Source organism: Tamandua tetradactyla, chromosome 1, assembly GCF_023851605.1.
Source record: "Tamandua tetradactyla isolate mTamTet1 chromosome 1, mTamTet1.pri, whole genome shotgun sequence".
Classification (NCBI taxonomy): Eukaryota; Metazoa; Chordata; class Mammalia; order Pilosa; family Myrmecophagidae; genus Tamandua; species Tamandua tetradactyla.
Window position 1 is genome coordinate 22,159,435 of NC_135327.1, and position 19,290 is coordinate 22,178,724.

General features: G+C 38.0%; 1 protein-coding gene and 1 pseudogene across 8 annotated transcripts in view; one reads left to right on the forward strand and one right to left on the reverse strand.

The window, feature by feature from the left end:
- The window catches only part of C1H20orf96 (chromosome 1 C20orf96 homolog), a 67,815-nt gene that overhangs the window by 38,600 nt on the left and 9,925 nt on the right, over positions 1-19,290 (reverse strand). The window contains exons 1-4 of one of the 8 annotated variants that reach the window (XM_077112004.1): positions 18,532-18,966; positions 18,276-18,393; positions 16,650-16,708; positions 13,598-13,713 (exon numbers count right to left, since the gene is read on the reverse strand). In XM_077112004.1, the coding sequence (XP_076968119.1) occupies positions 13,598-13,713; positions 16,650-16,708; positions 18,276-18,382 (282 nt within the window). In that variant the 5' untranslated portion in view covers positions 18,383-18,393; positions 18,532-18,966. The other 7 variants (XM_077111989.1, XM_077111996.1, XM_077112009.1 and 4 more) reach the window with 7 other exon arrangements.
- On the forward strand, positions 747-1,282 carry LOC143683766 (AP-1 complex subunit sigma-2 pseudogene; annotated as a pseudogene).

Below are 19,290 nucleotides of genomic sequence, written 5' to 3' on the forward strand. Positions count from 1 at the left end.
ATGAGGAACAAAAAGAAAAAATGAAGAAAAATGAGTAGGGCCTGAGGGACCTGTGGGTGCTCGTCCAAATCTGTTATGTACCCCAGAAAAGCCTGTGTTCTTTTAATCCACCCCTGTGGGTGCAGACCTATTGCAGGTGGGACCTTCTACTTAGGTTGTTTCCATGGAGATGACCCACCCAAGTCAAGGTGAGTCTTAATCCTGTACTGAGTCCTTTAAGAGTGCTCACAGAGAGAGTAAGCTTAGAAAGAAACATCCCGGGAGGGGCAAGAAGGACCCACAGGAGCTGGATGAGCCGTTTTGAAACCAGCGGCCAGGAGAGAAGGACAAACGGATGTCACCATGTGCCTTCCTGTGACAGAGGAACCCTGGATGCCAGCAGCCTTTCCTCACAGAAGGCATCTTGAGACCTTAATTTGGACATTTTCACAGCCTTAGAACTGTAAATCTGTAAAGTAATAAATCCCCATTGAGAAAGCCAACTCATTTCTGGGATACTGAATTCTGGCTGCTTCACCAAACCAAAACAGTGAAATGGTCAAAATCCAAAGACAAAGAGATTTTGAAAACGAGAGAAGCGACAGTCACACACAAGGGATTCCCAGTAAGATTACCAGATGGCGGCAGAAGACTGGGCAATGGCATATTTAAAGTCCTAAAAGAAAAAAACTGTCAACCAAGAAGTCTGTATGTGACAAAATGATCTTTTCAAAACTGAAGGAGAGGAAAACGGCTGCTGTCCTCAGCACGGGGACAGGGGCTCCCCCTGTGCTGGCAGCACAGCTGCAGAGCCAGCCCTGCAGTGCCCACAGCCCGTGACCACAAGGCAGCTGATGCTGCTTTTCAGTCATCAGGGAAAGCTCTGACTGCAGAAACAGCATGTACCGCTGCCAAGCAAAGAGGAGAAGACGATCATGAGAGAACTTGCAAAACGTTTCAGCACGCAAACCTAAAATGTGCAGCTCTCTTGACAGGCGAGGGCTGAAGATTGTTTACAAAGGATAATGCTTGTCTGGATTTCTCCTGTGCTGTTGAGGATCAAGACAATGAACTAATTACCCTGGAAATAATTTAGTGTTACGTGGAATTACTTGTCAGGTATTCTGGCAGTGTGCATGAATGTATCATCTTTAATTTTGAGAAGGCTTATTTTATTTTAGATGAGTTTCTCTTGGGAGGGGAAGTTCAGGGCACATCCAAGAAAAATGTCCTCAAGGTGACTGAGCAGGCAGAGCTCCTGCGGGAGCCACATCATGACTATTTTAATGTCCCTGTGTACTAAATGACTACTTATCACGTGTGCAGAATTTCACAGAGATACAGAGAGCTAATATACTTATGAAAGAAAATATCCTCAGCTTGGTGAAGCTGGTTACCTTGAATAATATTAATAGATTATTTCACAACCAATACCTTTACAATTGTATTTTTTTCCTATTCCATTCCAAATTCTTTTCTGTTCTATTTTCATTCTATATGTGATCTTGATATAGCTTATTCCTGTCCAGAATTGATTTGATTTCTTGTTGAAGAATATGACCTGAACATTTTGAACAATATTTCACCTTAAACACATATGTGTTATCACTAATCTGTGATTACTCTTATAAAAGGAAATGTTTACCAAAGAAAGTGTCGCTGGAATGCTAAGTCAAATTAAGCAGTGCCATAATATGTAGTATGGTTTAGTCTTCAAATATTGCTATAATAAAAAAAAGATACTATATTTAGTATGACTATATGACATTTTGTATGCACTAATATAGCACATAAAAATATAAGCAGATATAATACAGGAAGGTAATAGGGTAAAATATTCCTAGTTTTTTCAGAATTTTGTAATGTCACATTTATCGTATCACATGTTGAACTATATAATAATATCAAACAATCCCTTTAAGAACTACCAGAAAGCTAGGTCAATAAAGTATCTCTGTACTATCTGTTGCTCAATAGTAAGTAAACCATTCAAAGTATTGATATTTATTTTATTTATGAGTTAAAAGTTTAATATTCAGTTTAAATATCAAAATACTTATATTTTGCTAGTTAGTTTTTAATATAATTAAGTCTTCATTTAAATATTTAGTATTTTGTTAAACTATGGCTTTTATTTCAGAATATTAAAACCTTTAATAATTATCACTATGGTGCATACTTTTAATAAACATGCAGCATTTTATTTTTTTTAAATGAAAGGGATTTAAGACATTTACAGATAAACAAAAGTTGAAAGAGTTCATTACCAGAAGACCTGGTCTTTAAGAAATGCTAAAAGGAGTTCTTCAGACTGAAATAAAAGGACACTACACAGTAACTCAAAGCCATATGAAGAAATAAAAACAGTGATAAAGGTAATTACATGGGTAAATATAAAATCCAATTTTATTGTACATTTTGTTTGTAACTGCTTTCTTCCTCCTTATATAATTTGACAGGAAAATGCATAAAATAACATTTAAAAATCTATGAGAATGGGCATACGATACAAAAATATATAATCTGAGGCAGTAACAATATAAAGGAAGGGACAGATAAATAGTATATGAGTATAGAGTTTGTAAACTACTGAAAATAGGTTGCTACTAGTCAAACCAGGTTACTAGTTTAAGATGTTAACTGTAATTGTAAAGATAACCACTTATAAATAATTTTTTAAATACAAAAAACAGAAAAGAAGAAAAGAAGCAAAATGCTGTACTATAAAAAGGCAACTAAATACCAAAAAAAATGCAGCAATGTAGTAATCGAGGAAGGAAAAACACGTAAGACATACAAAAAGCAAATAGTTAAATGGCAGAAGTAAATTATTCCTTCTCAGTTATTACTTTAAATGTCAATGGATTAAACTCCCTCCTTAAATGACAGAAATTGGCAGTTCAGATGAAAAAGCATGAGCCACCTATATGCAGTCAGTAAGAGATTAAATTTAGGGACAAAGACCCAAAGAAGCTGAAAGAAAAAGAGTAGACAAAGATAATTCCATACAAACAGCAATCAAAAGAGAGCTGGAGTAGTTATATTATTATCAGACAAAAGAGACTTGAAGTCAAAAAAGATTATAAGAGAAAAACAAAGATATTTCATATTGAATAAAAGATTCCAGTTAGAAAATTTAATGATTATAAATTTAAATGCCCCTCATAACAGAGCCCCAAAATATATGGAGCAAAAGCGAACAGAATTGAAGGGAGAAATAGATAATCCTGCTATAATAGTTGGAGACTTTAATATACAACTTTCAATAATTGGTAGACCATCTAAAAAGAAGATCAATAAGGAAACAGAGAACTTGAACAACACTAATAACCATTATACCTGATGGACATACATAGAACACTCACCTAGCAACAGCAGGATACACTTTCTCACAGGTGCACATGAAACACTGTCCAGGACAGACACACGTTAGCCCACAAATCAAATCTTAAAAAATTTTAAACTATTGAAATCATACAAAAGATCTTTATAGACCACAATGGAATAAAGCTAGAAACCAATTAACAGAAGGAAAACTGGAAAGTTCACAAATATGTGGAAATAAAAGAACACACTATTCAACAACCAATGGGTCAATGAAGAAATAAATCAGAGGGAAATTAGGAAATATCTTCAGGTGAATGAAAATGAAGACACAACATACCAAACCTTATGGGATGTGGCAAAGGCAGTGCTCAGAGGAAATGTATAACTTTATTTAAATGCCTACATTTAAAAAGAAGAAAGATCGTAAATCAATAACCTAACTTCACACCTAAAACAACGAGAACAAGAAGAGTAAACACAACCCAAAGTCAGCAGAAGGAAGGAAATAGTAAAGATTAGAGCAGGAATATAAGAAATAGAGAATAGAAAAACAACAGAGAGAATCAACAAAACCAAAAATTTGTTTTTTGAAAGGATAAATAAAACTGACAAACCTTTAGCTAGATGGACAAAGAAAAAGAGAGTGAGAGGACACAAAAATTAAAATCATGATTGAAAGTGGGGACATTGCTACTGATCTTACAGAAAAAAAAAAGGATTATAAAAGGGTATTACAAGCTAGGGGACATTATGTGGTACAAAATAAGCCAGAAAAAAAGTAAAAATATTGTATGATCTCTTTTAGAAAATACCTATAAGAAAACTGGAGCCTAAACTTCAACCTCTGTATACCTCTATATACAAGACCAAAGGGAAAGGTGTTTATTTGGTGCAAAATTTACATTTTCGGTAGCACATTATCTAATTTAATTTGTATGGTCCGTTGACTTTAACACCATAATTACATGGAATCTTGAATAGGGTGTGATCTTCTTGGTTTGTACAGGTTATTGTGATGCCCTGCTATATCCCAGAGTAATTTGGGCAGAGAATAAAAAAAAGTATTTGCAAAGTCTGGGGGACTGGGGAGAAAGGGGGAAATATTCCACTTCCCCATCTGGCAAATTCCTGAAATTCTTACAAACAGTGGGGACAATCAATTCAGTAGACTGAGCCCTCAATCTTGGGGCTTGCCCCTATGAAGCTTATTCCTGCAAAGGAGAAGCTAAGCCTACTGATAATCATGTCTAAGAGTCACCCCCAGCATAACTCTTCTGTTGCTCAGATGTGGCCTCTCTTTCTAAGCCAACTCAGCAGCTGAACTAACTTGCCCTTCCCCCTATGCGGGACATGACCCCCACGGTTGTAAATCTCCCTGGCAATGTGGGACCTGACTCCTGGGGATGAGCTGGACCTGACATCATGGGAATGAGAAAGTCTTCTTGACCAAAATGGGGAAGAGAGAAATAAGACAAAACAAAGTCTCAGTGGCTGAGAGATTTCAAACAGAGTCAAGAAGTTATCCTGCAGGTTACTCTTAAACATTACATAAATATCCCTTTTTAGTTTATGGTGTATTGGAGTCGCTAGAAGGAAGTGCCAGAAACTGCTGAACTGTGTCCCAGTAGCCTTGATTCTTGATTCTTGAAAAGGACTGCATAACTACATAGCTTTTACAGTGGTGACTGTGTGATTGTGAAAACTTGTGTCTGATGCTCCTTTTATCCACGGTATGGATAGATGAGTAAAAAAAATTAATAATAGGGGGAGATAAAAGGTAAAAATTGAATAGACTGAGATACTGTGAGCCAATGAGAGGGAGGTGTAAGGGGTATGGGTTGTATGAGTTATTTTTTTTTCTTTTTTTTTTCTGTAGTGATGCAAATGTTCTAAAAATGATCATGGTGATTGAATACACAACTGTGTGATGACATTGTAAGCCACTGATTGCATACTATGAATGGACTATAGGTGTGTAGATATTTCTCAATAAATGTATTTGAAAAAAATTAAAATGTAAAAAAAATGCCAACAACCTTGGGGAAAAAATGGGAGCTAGATTGTAAGCTGTTATAGCAGTCATATTTAGACCAGAGCTGTTAATGTTATTTCTAGATTTTGATATGCTGTGTTATATAAGTAGCTTCCTAGAACTCTGGCTATCTATGTGACACCTAAGACTCAGTACTGGAGTTCTGCAGCTATGAAAGTCAGCATTGCTATATAGAACAACAGTTAAAGAAACCAAAAAAGAGATCAGGCTTAAATTAGAGATAAGAGCAAAGCTGATCAGGTTAGGATTAAGGTGAATCAGAATACAGAGGTAAGAATAACATTGTCTGTATCTTAGAACTTCACCTACTATATGAGACCAAAGGAAGAGAGATTTATTTTGTCTGAGACCTAAATTTTCTGTAGTACATAATCTAACTTAACCTCTAGGGATAGCTTATTTAAACAACCCAAACACATGGAGCCCAAAATAGGAATGAGGGCTTGAACTTTGTATAGCTTAATGTAATACCCAGCTACACCCCAGATTATGGTGGGCAGTTAATTTAAAAGTATTGGCAAAGTCCCTTGAAGGACGGGAGAAAAACCATAGAACTATTAAGTTTTAACACCAGGGAAAACCTTGATATTGTCTCAAATATTAGAGACTCCCAAGTCAACAGGTGAAGCTCTTGATCTTGAGGCTTGCTTTTGTGACCTTTATTTCTGTAGCAGAGTACCTAAACCTACCTATAGTTATGCCTGAGAGTTACTTTCAGAAATACTCTTTTGTTGCTCAGATGTGACCTCTTCTCTCTAAGCCTAACTCTACAAGTGATATCATTACCCTCCCCACTATGTGGGACATCCAGGGGTGAAAGTATCCCTGGCAACATGGGGCATGACTCCCAGACATGAGTCTGCGCCTGGCACCATGGGATCAACTACGCCTTCCTGACCAAAAGAGGGAAAAGAAATGTAATAAAATAAGGTATCAGTGGCTAAGAGAGTTCAAATAAGAATCAAGAGGCCATTCTGGAGGCTATGCTTATACAAGCTTTAGGTAGATATTGCTAATTACCACAGTTTGCCAAACCCCAACCAAAACCATTCCTATTGACCTTAAAGAACATCTAGGGCTCTATCTGAGATTCTACAAAAGTTTCACTTTTGTGCTAAGATTACTTTCTAGAAACCTACAACCCCCAAATAGGTTCCCAGGCCAGATAAGTCCTGAACCCCCAAGGGGCCAGCCCCTCCAAAAACATCAACTAGTTCCATCCTCCAATCCCATATTATTGACAAATCTTTCCAACATGAAAAAGTTAGAAAGGGAAGAGTTCAAATACCCCTAAAAATTGGAAGAAGGATCAAAGGAGAATGAGGAGTTATAACAGAGAAGATAGAATTTAACAAATATGTATGACTGCTGAATTGTTCTACCGATATTTCTTTTAGTCTCCAGTGTTTTGGAGTAGCTAAAAGGAAAAATCTAAAATTGTGGAACAGTAATGCACACCAAACTCTGAAATCTGTTCTGTAAGTACTTATTACAATGTACTTTGAAATTTGTTGCTTTTTTGTATACATGGATATATATTTTTGTATTTATTTAATAATAATAAGTGTTAAAAAGTGTACTATGAAAACTGTATGCCAACAAATTAGAAAACCTTGATGAAATTCCTAGAAACATACAAATGACCTAATCTGACGCAAGAAGAAATAGAAAACCTCGACAGACCTATAACAAGGAAGAAGATTGAATCAGTAATTAAAAACTTCTGAACAAATTAAAGTTCAGAACCAGATGGTATCACTGCTGAATTCTGCCAAACATTTAAAGATTTAACACCAATCGTTCTCAAATTCTTTCAAGAAATAGAAAAGGATGGATTATTTCCCAACTCATTCTAAGAGGCCAGAATCATCCTGATACAAAAGCCAGATAAAGATAGCACAAAAAAAGAAAACTACGGACCAATATCCTTATGAATACAGATGCAAAAAATCATCAACAAAATACTGGCAAGCAGAATCCAAGAGTATATTAAAAGAATTATACACCAAAACCAAGTGGGATTTATTCCAGGAAGGCAAGGATGGTTCAACATAAGAAAATCCATCAGTATAATACACTACATTAATAGAATAAAGGAAAAAAAAATGATCATCTCAATTGATGCAGAAAAGGCATCTGACAAAATCTAACATCCTTTCATTATATAAACATTTGGAAAAGTAGGAACAGAAGGGAACTTTCTCAACATGATAAACGGCATTTACGAAGAACACACAGCAAACATGATGCTCAGTGGTGAAAGACTGAATACTTTCCTCCTAAGATCAGGAACAAAGATACCCACTGTCACAACTATTGCTCAACATTCTCCTGAAAGTTCTAGCCAGAAAAATCAGACAGAGAAAGAAATAAAGGCATTCAAACAAGAAAGGAAGAAGTAAAATTGTCCTTATTTGCAGATGACATGATCCTACATATAGAAAATCCCGAATAATCCACAAAAAAGCTACTAGACCTTATGTGGAAGTTCGAAACTATATGTACCCCAGAAAAAGCATGTTTTTAAAGTTAATCCATTCCTCTGGCTGTGGACCCATTGTAAGCAGATCCTTTGATGAAGCTATTTCAGTTAAGGTGTGACCTACCTCATTCTGGATGGGTCTTAATCCTTACTAGAGTCCTTTATAAGAGAATAAATTCAGACAAGGAGAAAAGAAACATGGAACAAGAAGCTGAAAGCAACAAAACCCAGAAGAGAAAGGAGAGACCAGCAGACACTGCCATGTGCCTTGCCATGTGGCAGCAGAGTCCAGGATCGCTGACAGTGAGTCTTCAAGAAGAAAGCATTGTCCTGATGATGACTTAATTTGGATGTTTTTCTCAGTCTCAAAACTGTAAGATAATAAATTCCCATTACTAAAAACCAACCCATTTTATGGTATCTGTTTTTAGTAGCCTAGCAAACTAAAACACCTAATAAGCAAATTCCACAAAGTTTCAGGATATACAATAAGCACATAGAAGCCAGTTGAGTTCCTATACACCAGTAATGAACAATCAAAAAAAGGAAATCAAGAAAACAGTTCCTTATACAATAACATCTAAAAGAATAAAATTAGATTTTTTTTTTTGGCATGGGCAGGCACCGGGAATCGAACCCGGGTCTCCGGCATGGCAGGCAGGAACTCTGCCTGCTAAGCCATCGTGGTCCGCCCAAAATTAGATTTTTATCTAGAAAAAAATGTAACCAAGGATGTAAAAGACATAAACTAGGGTGGTGCGACAGTGGCTCAGTGGCAGAATCCTTGCCTGCCATGCCGGAGACCCAGGTTCAATTCCCGGTGCCTACCCATACAAAAAAAAAAAAAAAAAAAGACTTATATACTGAAAACTATAAAACAATGCTGAAAGAAATTAAAGAAGACCTAAATAAATGGAAAGACATCTCATATTCATGAATTAGAAGACTTCATACTGTTAAGATGACCCATCTATAAATTCAATGCAATCCCTATTAAAATCCCTATTAAAATCCATTCATATGGAATTCCAGAATAGACAAAACAATCTTGAAGAAATGCAACAAAGCTGGAGGACTCACATTTCCTGATTTCAAAACCTACTATAAAAATACAGTAATTTAAACAGTTTGTTACTGGATAAGGGTAGGTAGACTCATAGACCAATAGGTTAGAATTGAGAATCCAGAGAAAATCCTCATATCTATGGCCAGTTGACTTTCAATAAGGGTGACAAGTCCATTCAATGAGTAAAAAAAATAGTCTTTTCAACAAATGGTGTTAGCACAACTGGAAATCCACATTCAAAAGAATGAATGTGGACCCCTACCTCTCAGTATATGTAAAAATTAATTCAAAATGGATCAACAACCTAAATATAAGGGTTAATAAAATAAAACTCTTACAAGAAAACATACAAAAGTTTTTAGGTCCTTGTAGTAGGCAATGTATTTTTAGATTTTTTACCAAAAGCCAGACCAACAAAAGAAAAAAAGAAAATGGACTTCGTCAAAATTAAAAACTTTTGTGCATCAAAAGACATCATCAAGAAAATGAAAAGACAACACACAGAATGGGAGAAAATATCTGCAAACCATATATCTGATAAGGGTATAATATTTAGAATATATAAAGAAATCCAGTTATAGTAGCTATAGTACTACTTTAATAATCTGTAATAAATGTAACTACTATTAAAAAAATAGAATTACCAAAAAAAGTGTTATCAATTATATCAAATTTTCCACACCAATGCAAGTGTTGTTGGTGGGGTGGTGTATGGGAACCCTGTATTTTTTCAACAATTGTTCTATAAATCCACAACTTCTATAATAAAAATTAAATAAATAAAAATAGGCCAATGTTACTGATCGTATATGTAGAATGGAATGATATCTAAATGTTTTGTTGGTTAATTTTTTTAATTAATAAAAAAAGTTTAAAAAAAGGCCAGTGATTTGCATATATATTTATCCAAAGAAGATATTCAAATGGCCAATAAAAATAAGAAAAGATACTCAACATCATTAACCAGTAGAGAAACACAAATTAAAACTATAATGAGCCATTTTTATAACAGCATAAAGGTATAATCAGAGGCTTATCATACAGAAGATGGGGGACTTAGAGATACATAGAAGTTAGACAGGGGTGAACCGTTAGCTCTGTCTGTTAGGAACAGTGAAATTATCTAAAATTGAAAATGTTGATGGACTGTGGACTTTGGACCCTATACATGATGCCCATTGAATGCAGGTGTCTGAAGGATGCACTGATGGAGAAGTAGATTGGCAAACGATGGTGCATACTTATGAAAGAAGGTTGCACTGCTACAAAAAGGAACAATGTCGTGAGGCATGCAACATTGTGAATGAACATGTGGGACATTTGGTGAGACAAAATAAGCCAAAAATAAAAAAACAATAATGGTATGGTCACCTTTAGAAAATGCTTATAAGAAAACAGGGGCCTAGACTGTAAGCTTTCAGAGTAGACACTTGAAGTCTGGAGTGGTGATTATTATTTCTGGATTTTGAGAGGGTGTTTTATATATATAACCTGATATTTAGAGATAAGAATGAAGCCGAACAGGTTGGGGCTAAAGTAATTCAGAACGCAGGAGTAAGGAAGATAGTGTCTATGTTTTAGTACCACACATATTCTTTGAGACCAAAAGATAAGAGGTTTATTTGGTTTGGAACTAAAATTTTCTGCAATGCATAATCTAATTCAACCTATCTACACAGCTCATTTGAATAACTGAAACACAGGAAGCACAGAATAAGAAAGAGGTCCTTTAATCCTGTATAGATTATTGTAATGCTTGAAAACAACTAGAATATATCAAGCAGATAATGAAAAAGTATTGGCAAAGTCCCCCGAGGGAGGGGAGAAAAAAATATGGAACTGTGTCAAACTTTAGGGCCACCCAAATCAATAGGCCATGCCCTTGATCACAAGGCTTACTCTTGTAAAGCTTATGTAGGTAGCGGAGAAGCTTATACTACCTATAGGCATGCCTAAGAGTTACTTCTGGAGGACCTCTGTTGTTGCTCAGATGTGGCCTCACTCTCTCTAAGCCCAACTCTGCGAGTGAAATCATTGCCCTCCCCACTACGTGGGATATGACATCCAGGGGTAAAAGTCTCCCTGGCGACACGTGAGATGACTCCCAGGAATGAATACAGACCTGGCACCGTGGGATCAACAATTCCATCCTGACCAAAAGGGAGAAAAGAAGTGTAACTAATAAAGTATCAGTGGCAGAGAGAGTTCAAATACAGTCGAGAGGCTACTCTGGAGGTTGCTCTTACGCAAGCTTCAGTTAGTACTTGCTACCTATCACAATCCGCCAACCCCCAACCAGGACCATTCCAACCAATCCTAAAGAACACCTAGGGCAATATATAAGATTCCACAAGGGTTCCAGGCACACAAGAGTAATTTTCCAGAAACCTACAACCTCCAGGAGGGTCCCTTGACCAGATAAGTCCTGAAACCTAGAGGGCGCAGCCTTTCCAGAACCTCAGATAGTTTCAATCTCCACGGTACCCCATAGTAGTTATAGACCCTTCCAATATTAAAAATTTAGAATTACCATAGCCCAAACAACCCCAAAGAGGTACGGAAAGATCAAAAGTGATGATGTGATTATACACAGAAGATAGGACTTAACAATGGAATATGAATGCTAAATCATTAAATTGATATCTCTTTTAGTCTCTAGTATCTTAGAGCAACTAGAAGTAAAAACCTAAAATTGTGGAATTGTAATCTATGCCAAACTCTGAAATATGTTCTACAACTAATTGTGGTGCTGTGCTTTGAAATTTATAGCTTTTTTGTAAATATGTTATTGTTCACAAAAAAAGAAGAAAAAAAAAGTCAGTTGTGATAGTAAAAAAGGCTAGCTCTCTAGCCTCCTATATTCTAGAGCAGTTAGAAGGAAAAATCTGAGAGGATTGTATGGTAGCCCATGACAAACTCTGGGATCCGTCCTGTAACCACTTGTTGAAGAGTGCTTTGAAAACTATTGCCTTTTTATTTCTTTGTTTTGTATATATGTAATACTAGAAAATAAAAAAAGTTTTTAAAAAAAAATTACAAGATACCACTTCACACCCATTAGAATGGCTATTATTTTAAAAAATTGAAAATGTGTTGGCAAGGATGCAAAGAAATAGGAACCCTTGTATATTGTTGGTGGGCAGGTAAAATGGTGTAGCCACTAGGGAAAACAGTTTGGCAGTTCCTCAGAAAGTTAAATACAGAATTACCAAATGATCTGGCAATTTCACTCCTTGGTATATACAAAAAAAAAAAAAATGAAAGCATGGACTCGCACAGATATTTGTATAGTGATGTTCACTGCAGCATTATTCACAGTAGCCAAAAGGTGGAAGTAACACGGATATCCATCAACCAATGAATTGATAGACAAAATATGGTATATGCATGCAATGGAATATTAACTAGTCCTAAAAAAAAGTGAAGTGCTGGTACATGCTACAACATGGATGAACCTTGAAGATACCATGTTAAGTGAAACACACCAGACACAAAAGGACAAATATTGTATGATTTATCCTATATGAAATACTTAGAATAAGCAAAATTCATAGAGACAGAAAGTAGAATGGCGTTATCAGGGGAAGGGGGAGGAAAGAACGGGAGCTATTGCTAAATGAGTACAAGTTTTGGTTAAGATGATGAGAATAATCTGGAAATAGTGGTGAAAATTACACAATATTGTCAATGTACTTAATGTCAAAGAATTGTACACTTAAAATGGTTAAAATGATTTCTATGCTATGTATGTTTTACCACACACAAAAAAATAAATAAATGTTTTTAAATTGTATCAACTGATAGGAAAAAACTTAATAGTAAGTTTCTAGGTCTTGCTTTTCAAGGTGCACTTATTCCACGGAAGGTTAACTGGCTAGAAATCATAAGACAAACAAGCCATCAGATCATGTTTCTTATACAGTGAAATAAGTGATTCTGACTGTTTTCCTGAATCTTAAACACAACAGCAAAAGCTTTGTTTAACTGGTTTCGCTCCCTGGTACTGCCATTTTCAGGCTATAAGAAGTGGAACAAGTCCCTTATCTCCCTGCACCTCAGTTTCCCCATCTGTAAAATGGGAATGATGGAAAGTATGCCCATGGGATTGCTGCACGGAGGAAACAATCGAGTCTGGCCCCCATGAAATGCTCAGTGCATGTGTGCTATTGCCATGCCTGCCTAGCTACCCTGGCCCCCACGCCCGTGTGTGTTAGTTAGATTCAGTTGTCAACTTGGCCAGGTGAGCATACCTAATCTTGTTGCTGCGGACATAAGCCAACGGTACGGTACGTGAACCTCATCTGTTGCCAATTACATCTACAGTTGGCTAGGAGGCGTGTCTGCTGCAATGAGTGACGTTTGACTTAATTGGCTGGTGCTTAAATGAGAGATCGCAACGTAGCACAGCCAAGCAGCTCGGCATTCCTCATCTCAGCACTTGCAGCTCAGCCCAGGCCTTTGGAGAAGTCACCCTGGGGAAAGTTGTTGGAACCCAGGGGCCTGGAGAGAAGACCAGCAGAGACCATCCTGTGCCTTCCATGTAAGAAAAGAGTCTCAGTGGAAAGTTAGCTGCCTTTCCTCTGAAGAACCAACAAAATAAATCCCCTTTTATTAAAAGCCAATCCGTCTCTGGTGTGTTGCATTCCAGCAGCTAGCAAACTAGAACACCGTGGGAGGCTGCTCCCCGTACCCTCATTAACCGGATGCCGGCCTGCATCTTCCCAGGGTCCAATTTCTTCTTTCTGCGCAGTTCTCGCTGACTCCTCACCTGGCCTGGCAATGACGCGACGGACTTGGAGTACAATACTGTGGATAGAAGGGAAAGGGCAGGGAGACAGTGAAGGTTTGGACAGGCCTGGGATCAGGTCCCAGGGACTGCACCATCAAAGGGAACATGCCACTACCCCACCCACTCACAACCTTAAAATATAGACAGTGAGACAGAAGAGGAAATTCACACCCATCGATGAGTTCTCCAGGCTCCACTAAGGGCCCTGATTAAGGGAGAGATAGCCCCAGGGAGACAGTAGTTGCTGTGGGTTTGGACAGAGTAGAGAGGGCAGCAATGAGAAACCACGAATCCCCACTCTCAATCCTCCCTTCAGAAAGAGAGTTGGGAACTATTCTATTTCCCAAAAAGATATGTTCCTGTCCTAATCCCAAATACCTGTAAATGTGGCCTTATTTGGAAACAAGGGTCTCTGCAGATGTAATTAGTTAAGATGAGATGTTTAATTAAATATAACACATGATCCTGAACTGGATCAAATAATGAAGGAGAAAATGCTGAAAAGGACATTACTAGGACAACTGAAAAATTGGGGCCAGACTTACGCCAATATTAAATTTCTTGAACTTGATACTTAATGTAAATATCCTTGTTCTTAGGAAATACACACGGAAGTATTAAGTGTTGATGGAGTGTAATACAATCTACTCAAATGTTTAGAAGACAGAATAAGAGTAGAGAGATAGATGAGGAGAAAAAGAAGATGGAAGGGAGAAGGGAGGGAGGTGGGAGGGAGAGAGAAGGAAGGGAGGGAGCCAGGGAAGGAGGGACAAAGGGAAGAAGGGAAGACAGGTAGGCAGAGGTGACAAAATATTGAAAGCTGGTAAATCTGGGTATTGGGTAGAAGGTTAATTGGAGTTCCATGTATTGTCTTGTTTTGTTTTAATTTTTATTGATAAAATCAAACTCCATGTACTATTCTTGTAATATTTTTGCAACTTTTCCGTAAGTCTGAAGTTATTTCAAACTAAAAAGTTTACCAAAAAAAATGCAGTCAAACTGGATTAGAAGGAAATTTGGACACAGAGAAGAACATCACAGACACAGAGGAAAGAGGCCACGTGAAGACGAAGGCAGTGATTGGGGTTAGGCCACCATAAGCCAAGGAATATCAGGGGCTAAAGAAGATGGCAGAGGGTGGGCCACGGTGGCTCAGCAGCCAAGAACACTTGCCTGCCATGCCAGAGGACCCGGGTTCGATTCCCGGTGCCTGCCCATGTGAAAAAAAAAAAAAAAAAAAAGAAGATGGCAGAAACAGGGAAGGATCCCCTAGAGCATCCAGCAGGTGCATGGCCCTGCCAATACCTTGATCTCAGTTCTGGCCTCCAGAACTGTGAGAGAGTATTCTGTTGTTGTTATCGTTGTTGTTATTTTAAGCCATCCAGCTTGTGGAGCCCTAGGAAACTAATACGGAAACTCACATTTTTTGTGTCTTGTCAGTAATTGAGGCAGCATGGAACACCAGAGCCTGGCAGGTCTGAATTCAAAACCCTACTCTCTCACCAACCTGGCTGGTGGAAAGGGAGGGTGGGGTAGGGGTTAAGAGCAAGAACTATGGAGCCAGACAGCCTGGATTAGAATCCTGGCTCTGCCTCCTACTACCTCGGTGACCTTGGGTAGGTCATATGACCTTTCTTTGTCCTTCAGTTTCCCCATCTGTAAACTGGGAGTAATCATCAGTTCTACCTCATAGGGCTGCAATGAAGATTAATAAGAAGTCACTGTCCCGTAAGGTGTTTTGGAATAGTGCCTGACACATATAGTACTGGATATACAATACCAATTGTTACTATTATTACAAATGACCTGAAAACTGGGACTATAGTTATCAGACAAAAGCACAGGAGATATGCAAAACTCCAACTGGATGTCTGTGTAATATCTCTAAGGGCTATGGCCCTGCCAGATAAAGAGTATATGGAAATAATTCAGATTACAATAAAGCATTTAGAGGGCAAGGTCCTGAACCCAGTCCGTCCCATATCAGCATCAGACTAATCAGCCAGGTGGCTGCAGCTCCATTCTCATCAAAATCCCTGCTCCAAGTGCAACCCCAGTTCATTTAGGAAATTAATTACGACCTTAATCTTTCACCCTGGGTTATCTTAGTATAAAGAATGAAGATGAAGTAAAGTATTAAGTATTGAGATGATGAAATAAGTTAAAAATTTTGTGCTAATTTTGTGTTAAATGTATCCATTATCTGTTTATATTTGCTATTTAATTATGTGAACAGATAGAGACCACCTTTTGGCACTTGTGATTAATGCCACTATGAACATCAATGTGCAAATATCTATTCCAATACCTGCTTTCAATTCTTTTGGGTATTCTCAATTTTCAATTCCTTGGGCATCAACATCTTTTGGTAAAGATGGACGTTCATCAACAAATGAACGGATAAACAAAATGTGGTATATGCATACAAGGGAATATTATCTTCGGACAGAAAAAGGAATATGAAATTCTGATACATATGACAATATGGATGAATTTTAAGGACATGATGTTGAGTGAAATAAGACAGACACAAAAGGACAAATGTATGATCTCACTGATATAAAAGAACTAGAATAAGCAAATTCATGGAGTCAGAAACTAGAATACAGGTTACCAGGGATGATGGTAGAGGTAGGGAATGAGGAGTTAATGCTTAATCGGTACAAAATTTCTATTGGGAGTAACGGAAAGTTTTGCTAATGAATAATGATGACAGCACAACATGTATGTAACTAACACCACCGAATTAAATACTGAATGTGGTTAGAAGGGGAAATTTTAGGTTGTATATATATTACTAGAGTAAAATCTTTAAAAAAAACCATAGGGCTGTACAATATAGTAAAACTTAATATAAACAGTGAACTATAGTTCAATTATACTTCTATTCTTTCATTGATTGTCATAAAGGTACTACGTTAATGCAAAGTATTAATAATCAGGAAAAACATACAGAGGGTGGTGTATGGGAACTCTGAATTTTCTGTGTTTCTTCTGTAAACCTCTTCTTCTCTAATAAAGAGACAGAGTGAGTCATAGATTAATCTTGTGATTCTACCATAAAAGGTGTAAATGAGATTTTGATTTAGACTTGTTTTAAATTGAAAGGTTTAAATTCAAGTTATATACTACCAGAACTTTAAAGGGAACATAAATTACCCATATTTAGTTTATTAGATTTACAAGAATGATTAAATACCCAACGGTTCTTGTTAATCAGACAAATGAATTATTTGAAAATAAATTATTAAATTTTAAAATGTAGATTAAGTGCAGTGCAAAGGTGTCTCAAGGGCAGAATTCTCGCCTGTCATGTCGGAGACCTGGGTTCAATTTCCGGAGCCTGTCCATGCCAAAAAAAAATGTAGATGAAAAGGTTCAGGGGAATTAAACTAACCAAATTCCAAAATCCCACTTACAAGTGTTTATAAAAATTGTAAGATTCATAAGTTGAACTTAAACATTTAAGGAAGAATTTGTAGCTTTAATAATGACTATATTCATTACTGGTAGTAGCCCTGTTTTATGTTTTTTAATTAAACTTTTCATTTTGAAATAACTTTAGATTCACATGCAGTTTTAAGACAATGCAGAGAGATCCTATGTAGTCTTTACCCAGTTTCTCTCAATGGTAACATCTTGTAAAACTACCGTACAATATCACAACCAGGATACTGATGTTGAGACAGGCAAGACAGAGAACATTTCCATCACAAGAATCCCTCCAGTTGCCCTTTTATAGACACACACACTCCCTTGCCCTGCCATCCCTAAATCCTGGCAACCACTAATCTGTTCTCCATTTCTATAATTTTGCTATTTCAAGATCCTTACATAAGTGAGACTATATAGTATGTATTCTTTAGGACTGGCTTTTTCATGCAGCATAAATCTCTGGAGATCCATCCAAGTTACTGAGTGTATCAATAGTTCCTTCCTTTTTCTTGCTGAATAGTATTCCACGGTATGGATGTACATCCTTTGCTTAACCCTTCACCCACTGAAGAATGTCTGGATTGTTTCCAGATTGGGAGTATTATGAATAAGGCTACTATGAAGATTTGGGTACTGTTTTCTGTGTGAACATGAATTTTTATTTCTCCAAAATAAAGGCCCAAGAGTGCAATTTCTGAGTTGTATAGTAAGTGTGTGTGTGGTTTTATAAGAAACAACCAAACTGTTTACCAAAGTGGCTGTACCATTTTACATTCCCAGCAGCAATGTATGATTGACCCAGGTTCTCTGTATCTCTGGCAGCATTTGGTGTTATCACTGTTTTCTTTTAGCCATTTTCCATTCAGAAGATTTTAAGGCCTTACAAAATGTTAGAACCACAAGATCAAAAGAACCTGAGTTCCTGAATGACCGTGTGGAGCAAAACAAATCTTCCACGCCCCCACAAATCCACATGCACACTTTGTCATAAATGAGAAATAAACTTCTGTATTAATACTTGAAATGAAAGAGCTGTTTCTTACAGCAGTTGTCTACCCTGATACAAATGGTGTCAGGAAGGGCAGAGAACAGCCACTCGATCCTGTCCCCAACCCCACACCAGCCCCCAAGTGCCCCTGCCCACCTGGCTGAACGTTGATAAAGCCCTGCATTTTTCCTTTCTTGGGGCTGTTGGCTTGTTGGACTGGAGGCAGAATAGATGGCTTGCTTTTCTGTGTGGACCGCTGCCATGGAACATAATCCTACCAGACAACACAATCAGTTACACAGCATCGAGAGTTCAAATCCCCTTACAAATACCCGTGACTTCGGGCAAGGGACCTTACTTCTCTGAGCTTCAATTTCCTCATTTATAAACTGGATCTAATAATAAAACCTACCTCCATGCGATTTCAAGAGATGATATTTGTAAAACGAGTGTTAAGTGCGCCATAAATGTTAGCGACCACTTTCCTATCAGCCAGGTAGAATTTACTAAGCATAACCTGGCTGTGAGGTGCTAAGAACTGTGTCCGGGAATACATGGAAAAGACCCAACATCCACCCAAAGGAACCCAGAGCAGCAATCAAGAAATGAATACGACAGCATCATAATATACTCCTACATTCTGATGAAGTGGTGGGAGGAGGTAGTGAATACGTAATGAGAAAACTGAGATTGAGAGGCTTGCCCCCTGCCCTAAGGCAAATAAATGTGGCACATCTGGAACTGGAATTCGGGTCTCTTGCCTCACCGGGACAGTCACGGCAGTGGGAGTTGAGGGCAAGTGGACTGCAGGCCCAGGGTCAGCTGGCTGGCCACCCCCGCCCTAGCCCTCCCGAACTCACCGGAGTCTCATACTTGTGGACAGAGGAGCGAATCCCTGCGTTCTCGGGTCTGGAAGGAAGCGGAGGCGGGCAGGGAGGAACATCAGCATCACACCCAGCCCAAGGGACAACAAACTTGAAACAGGCGAGGTGGGGTCTCGAAGCCGAAACCACAGTTTACAAAGGGCGAGAGCAGGACGAGGGCGGGAAGAGAGCGAGGTGAGGCGCGGATGGGGGCGGGGGGCGTGGTCGGGGAGAGGGCGGGGTCAGCAGCCTCTGACGGAAATGAAAGCCAGAACCTGGCGAAGGCAGGGGACGGGACCACGCATGCG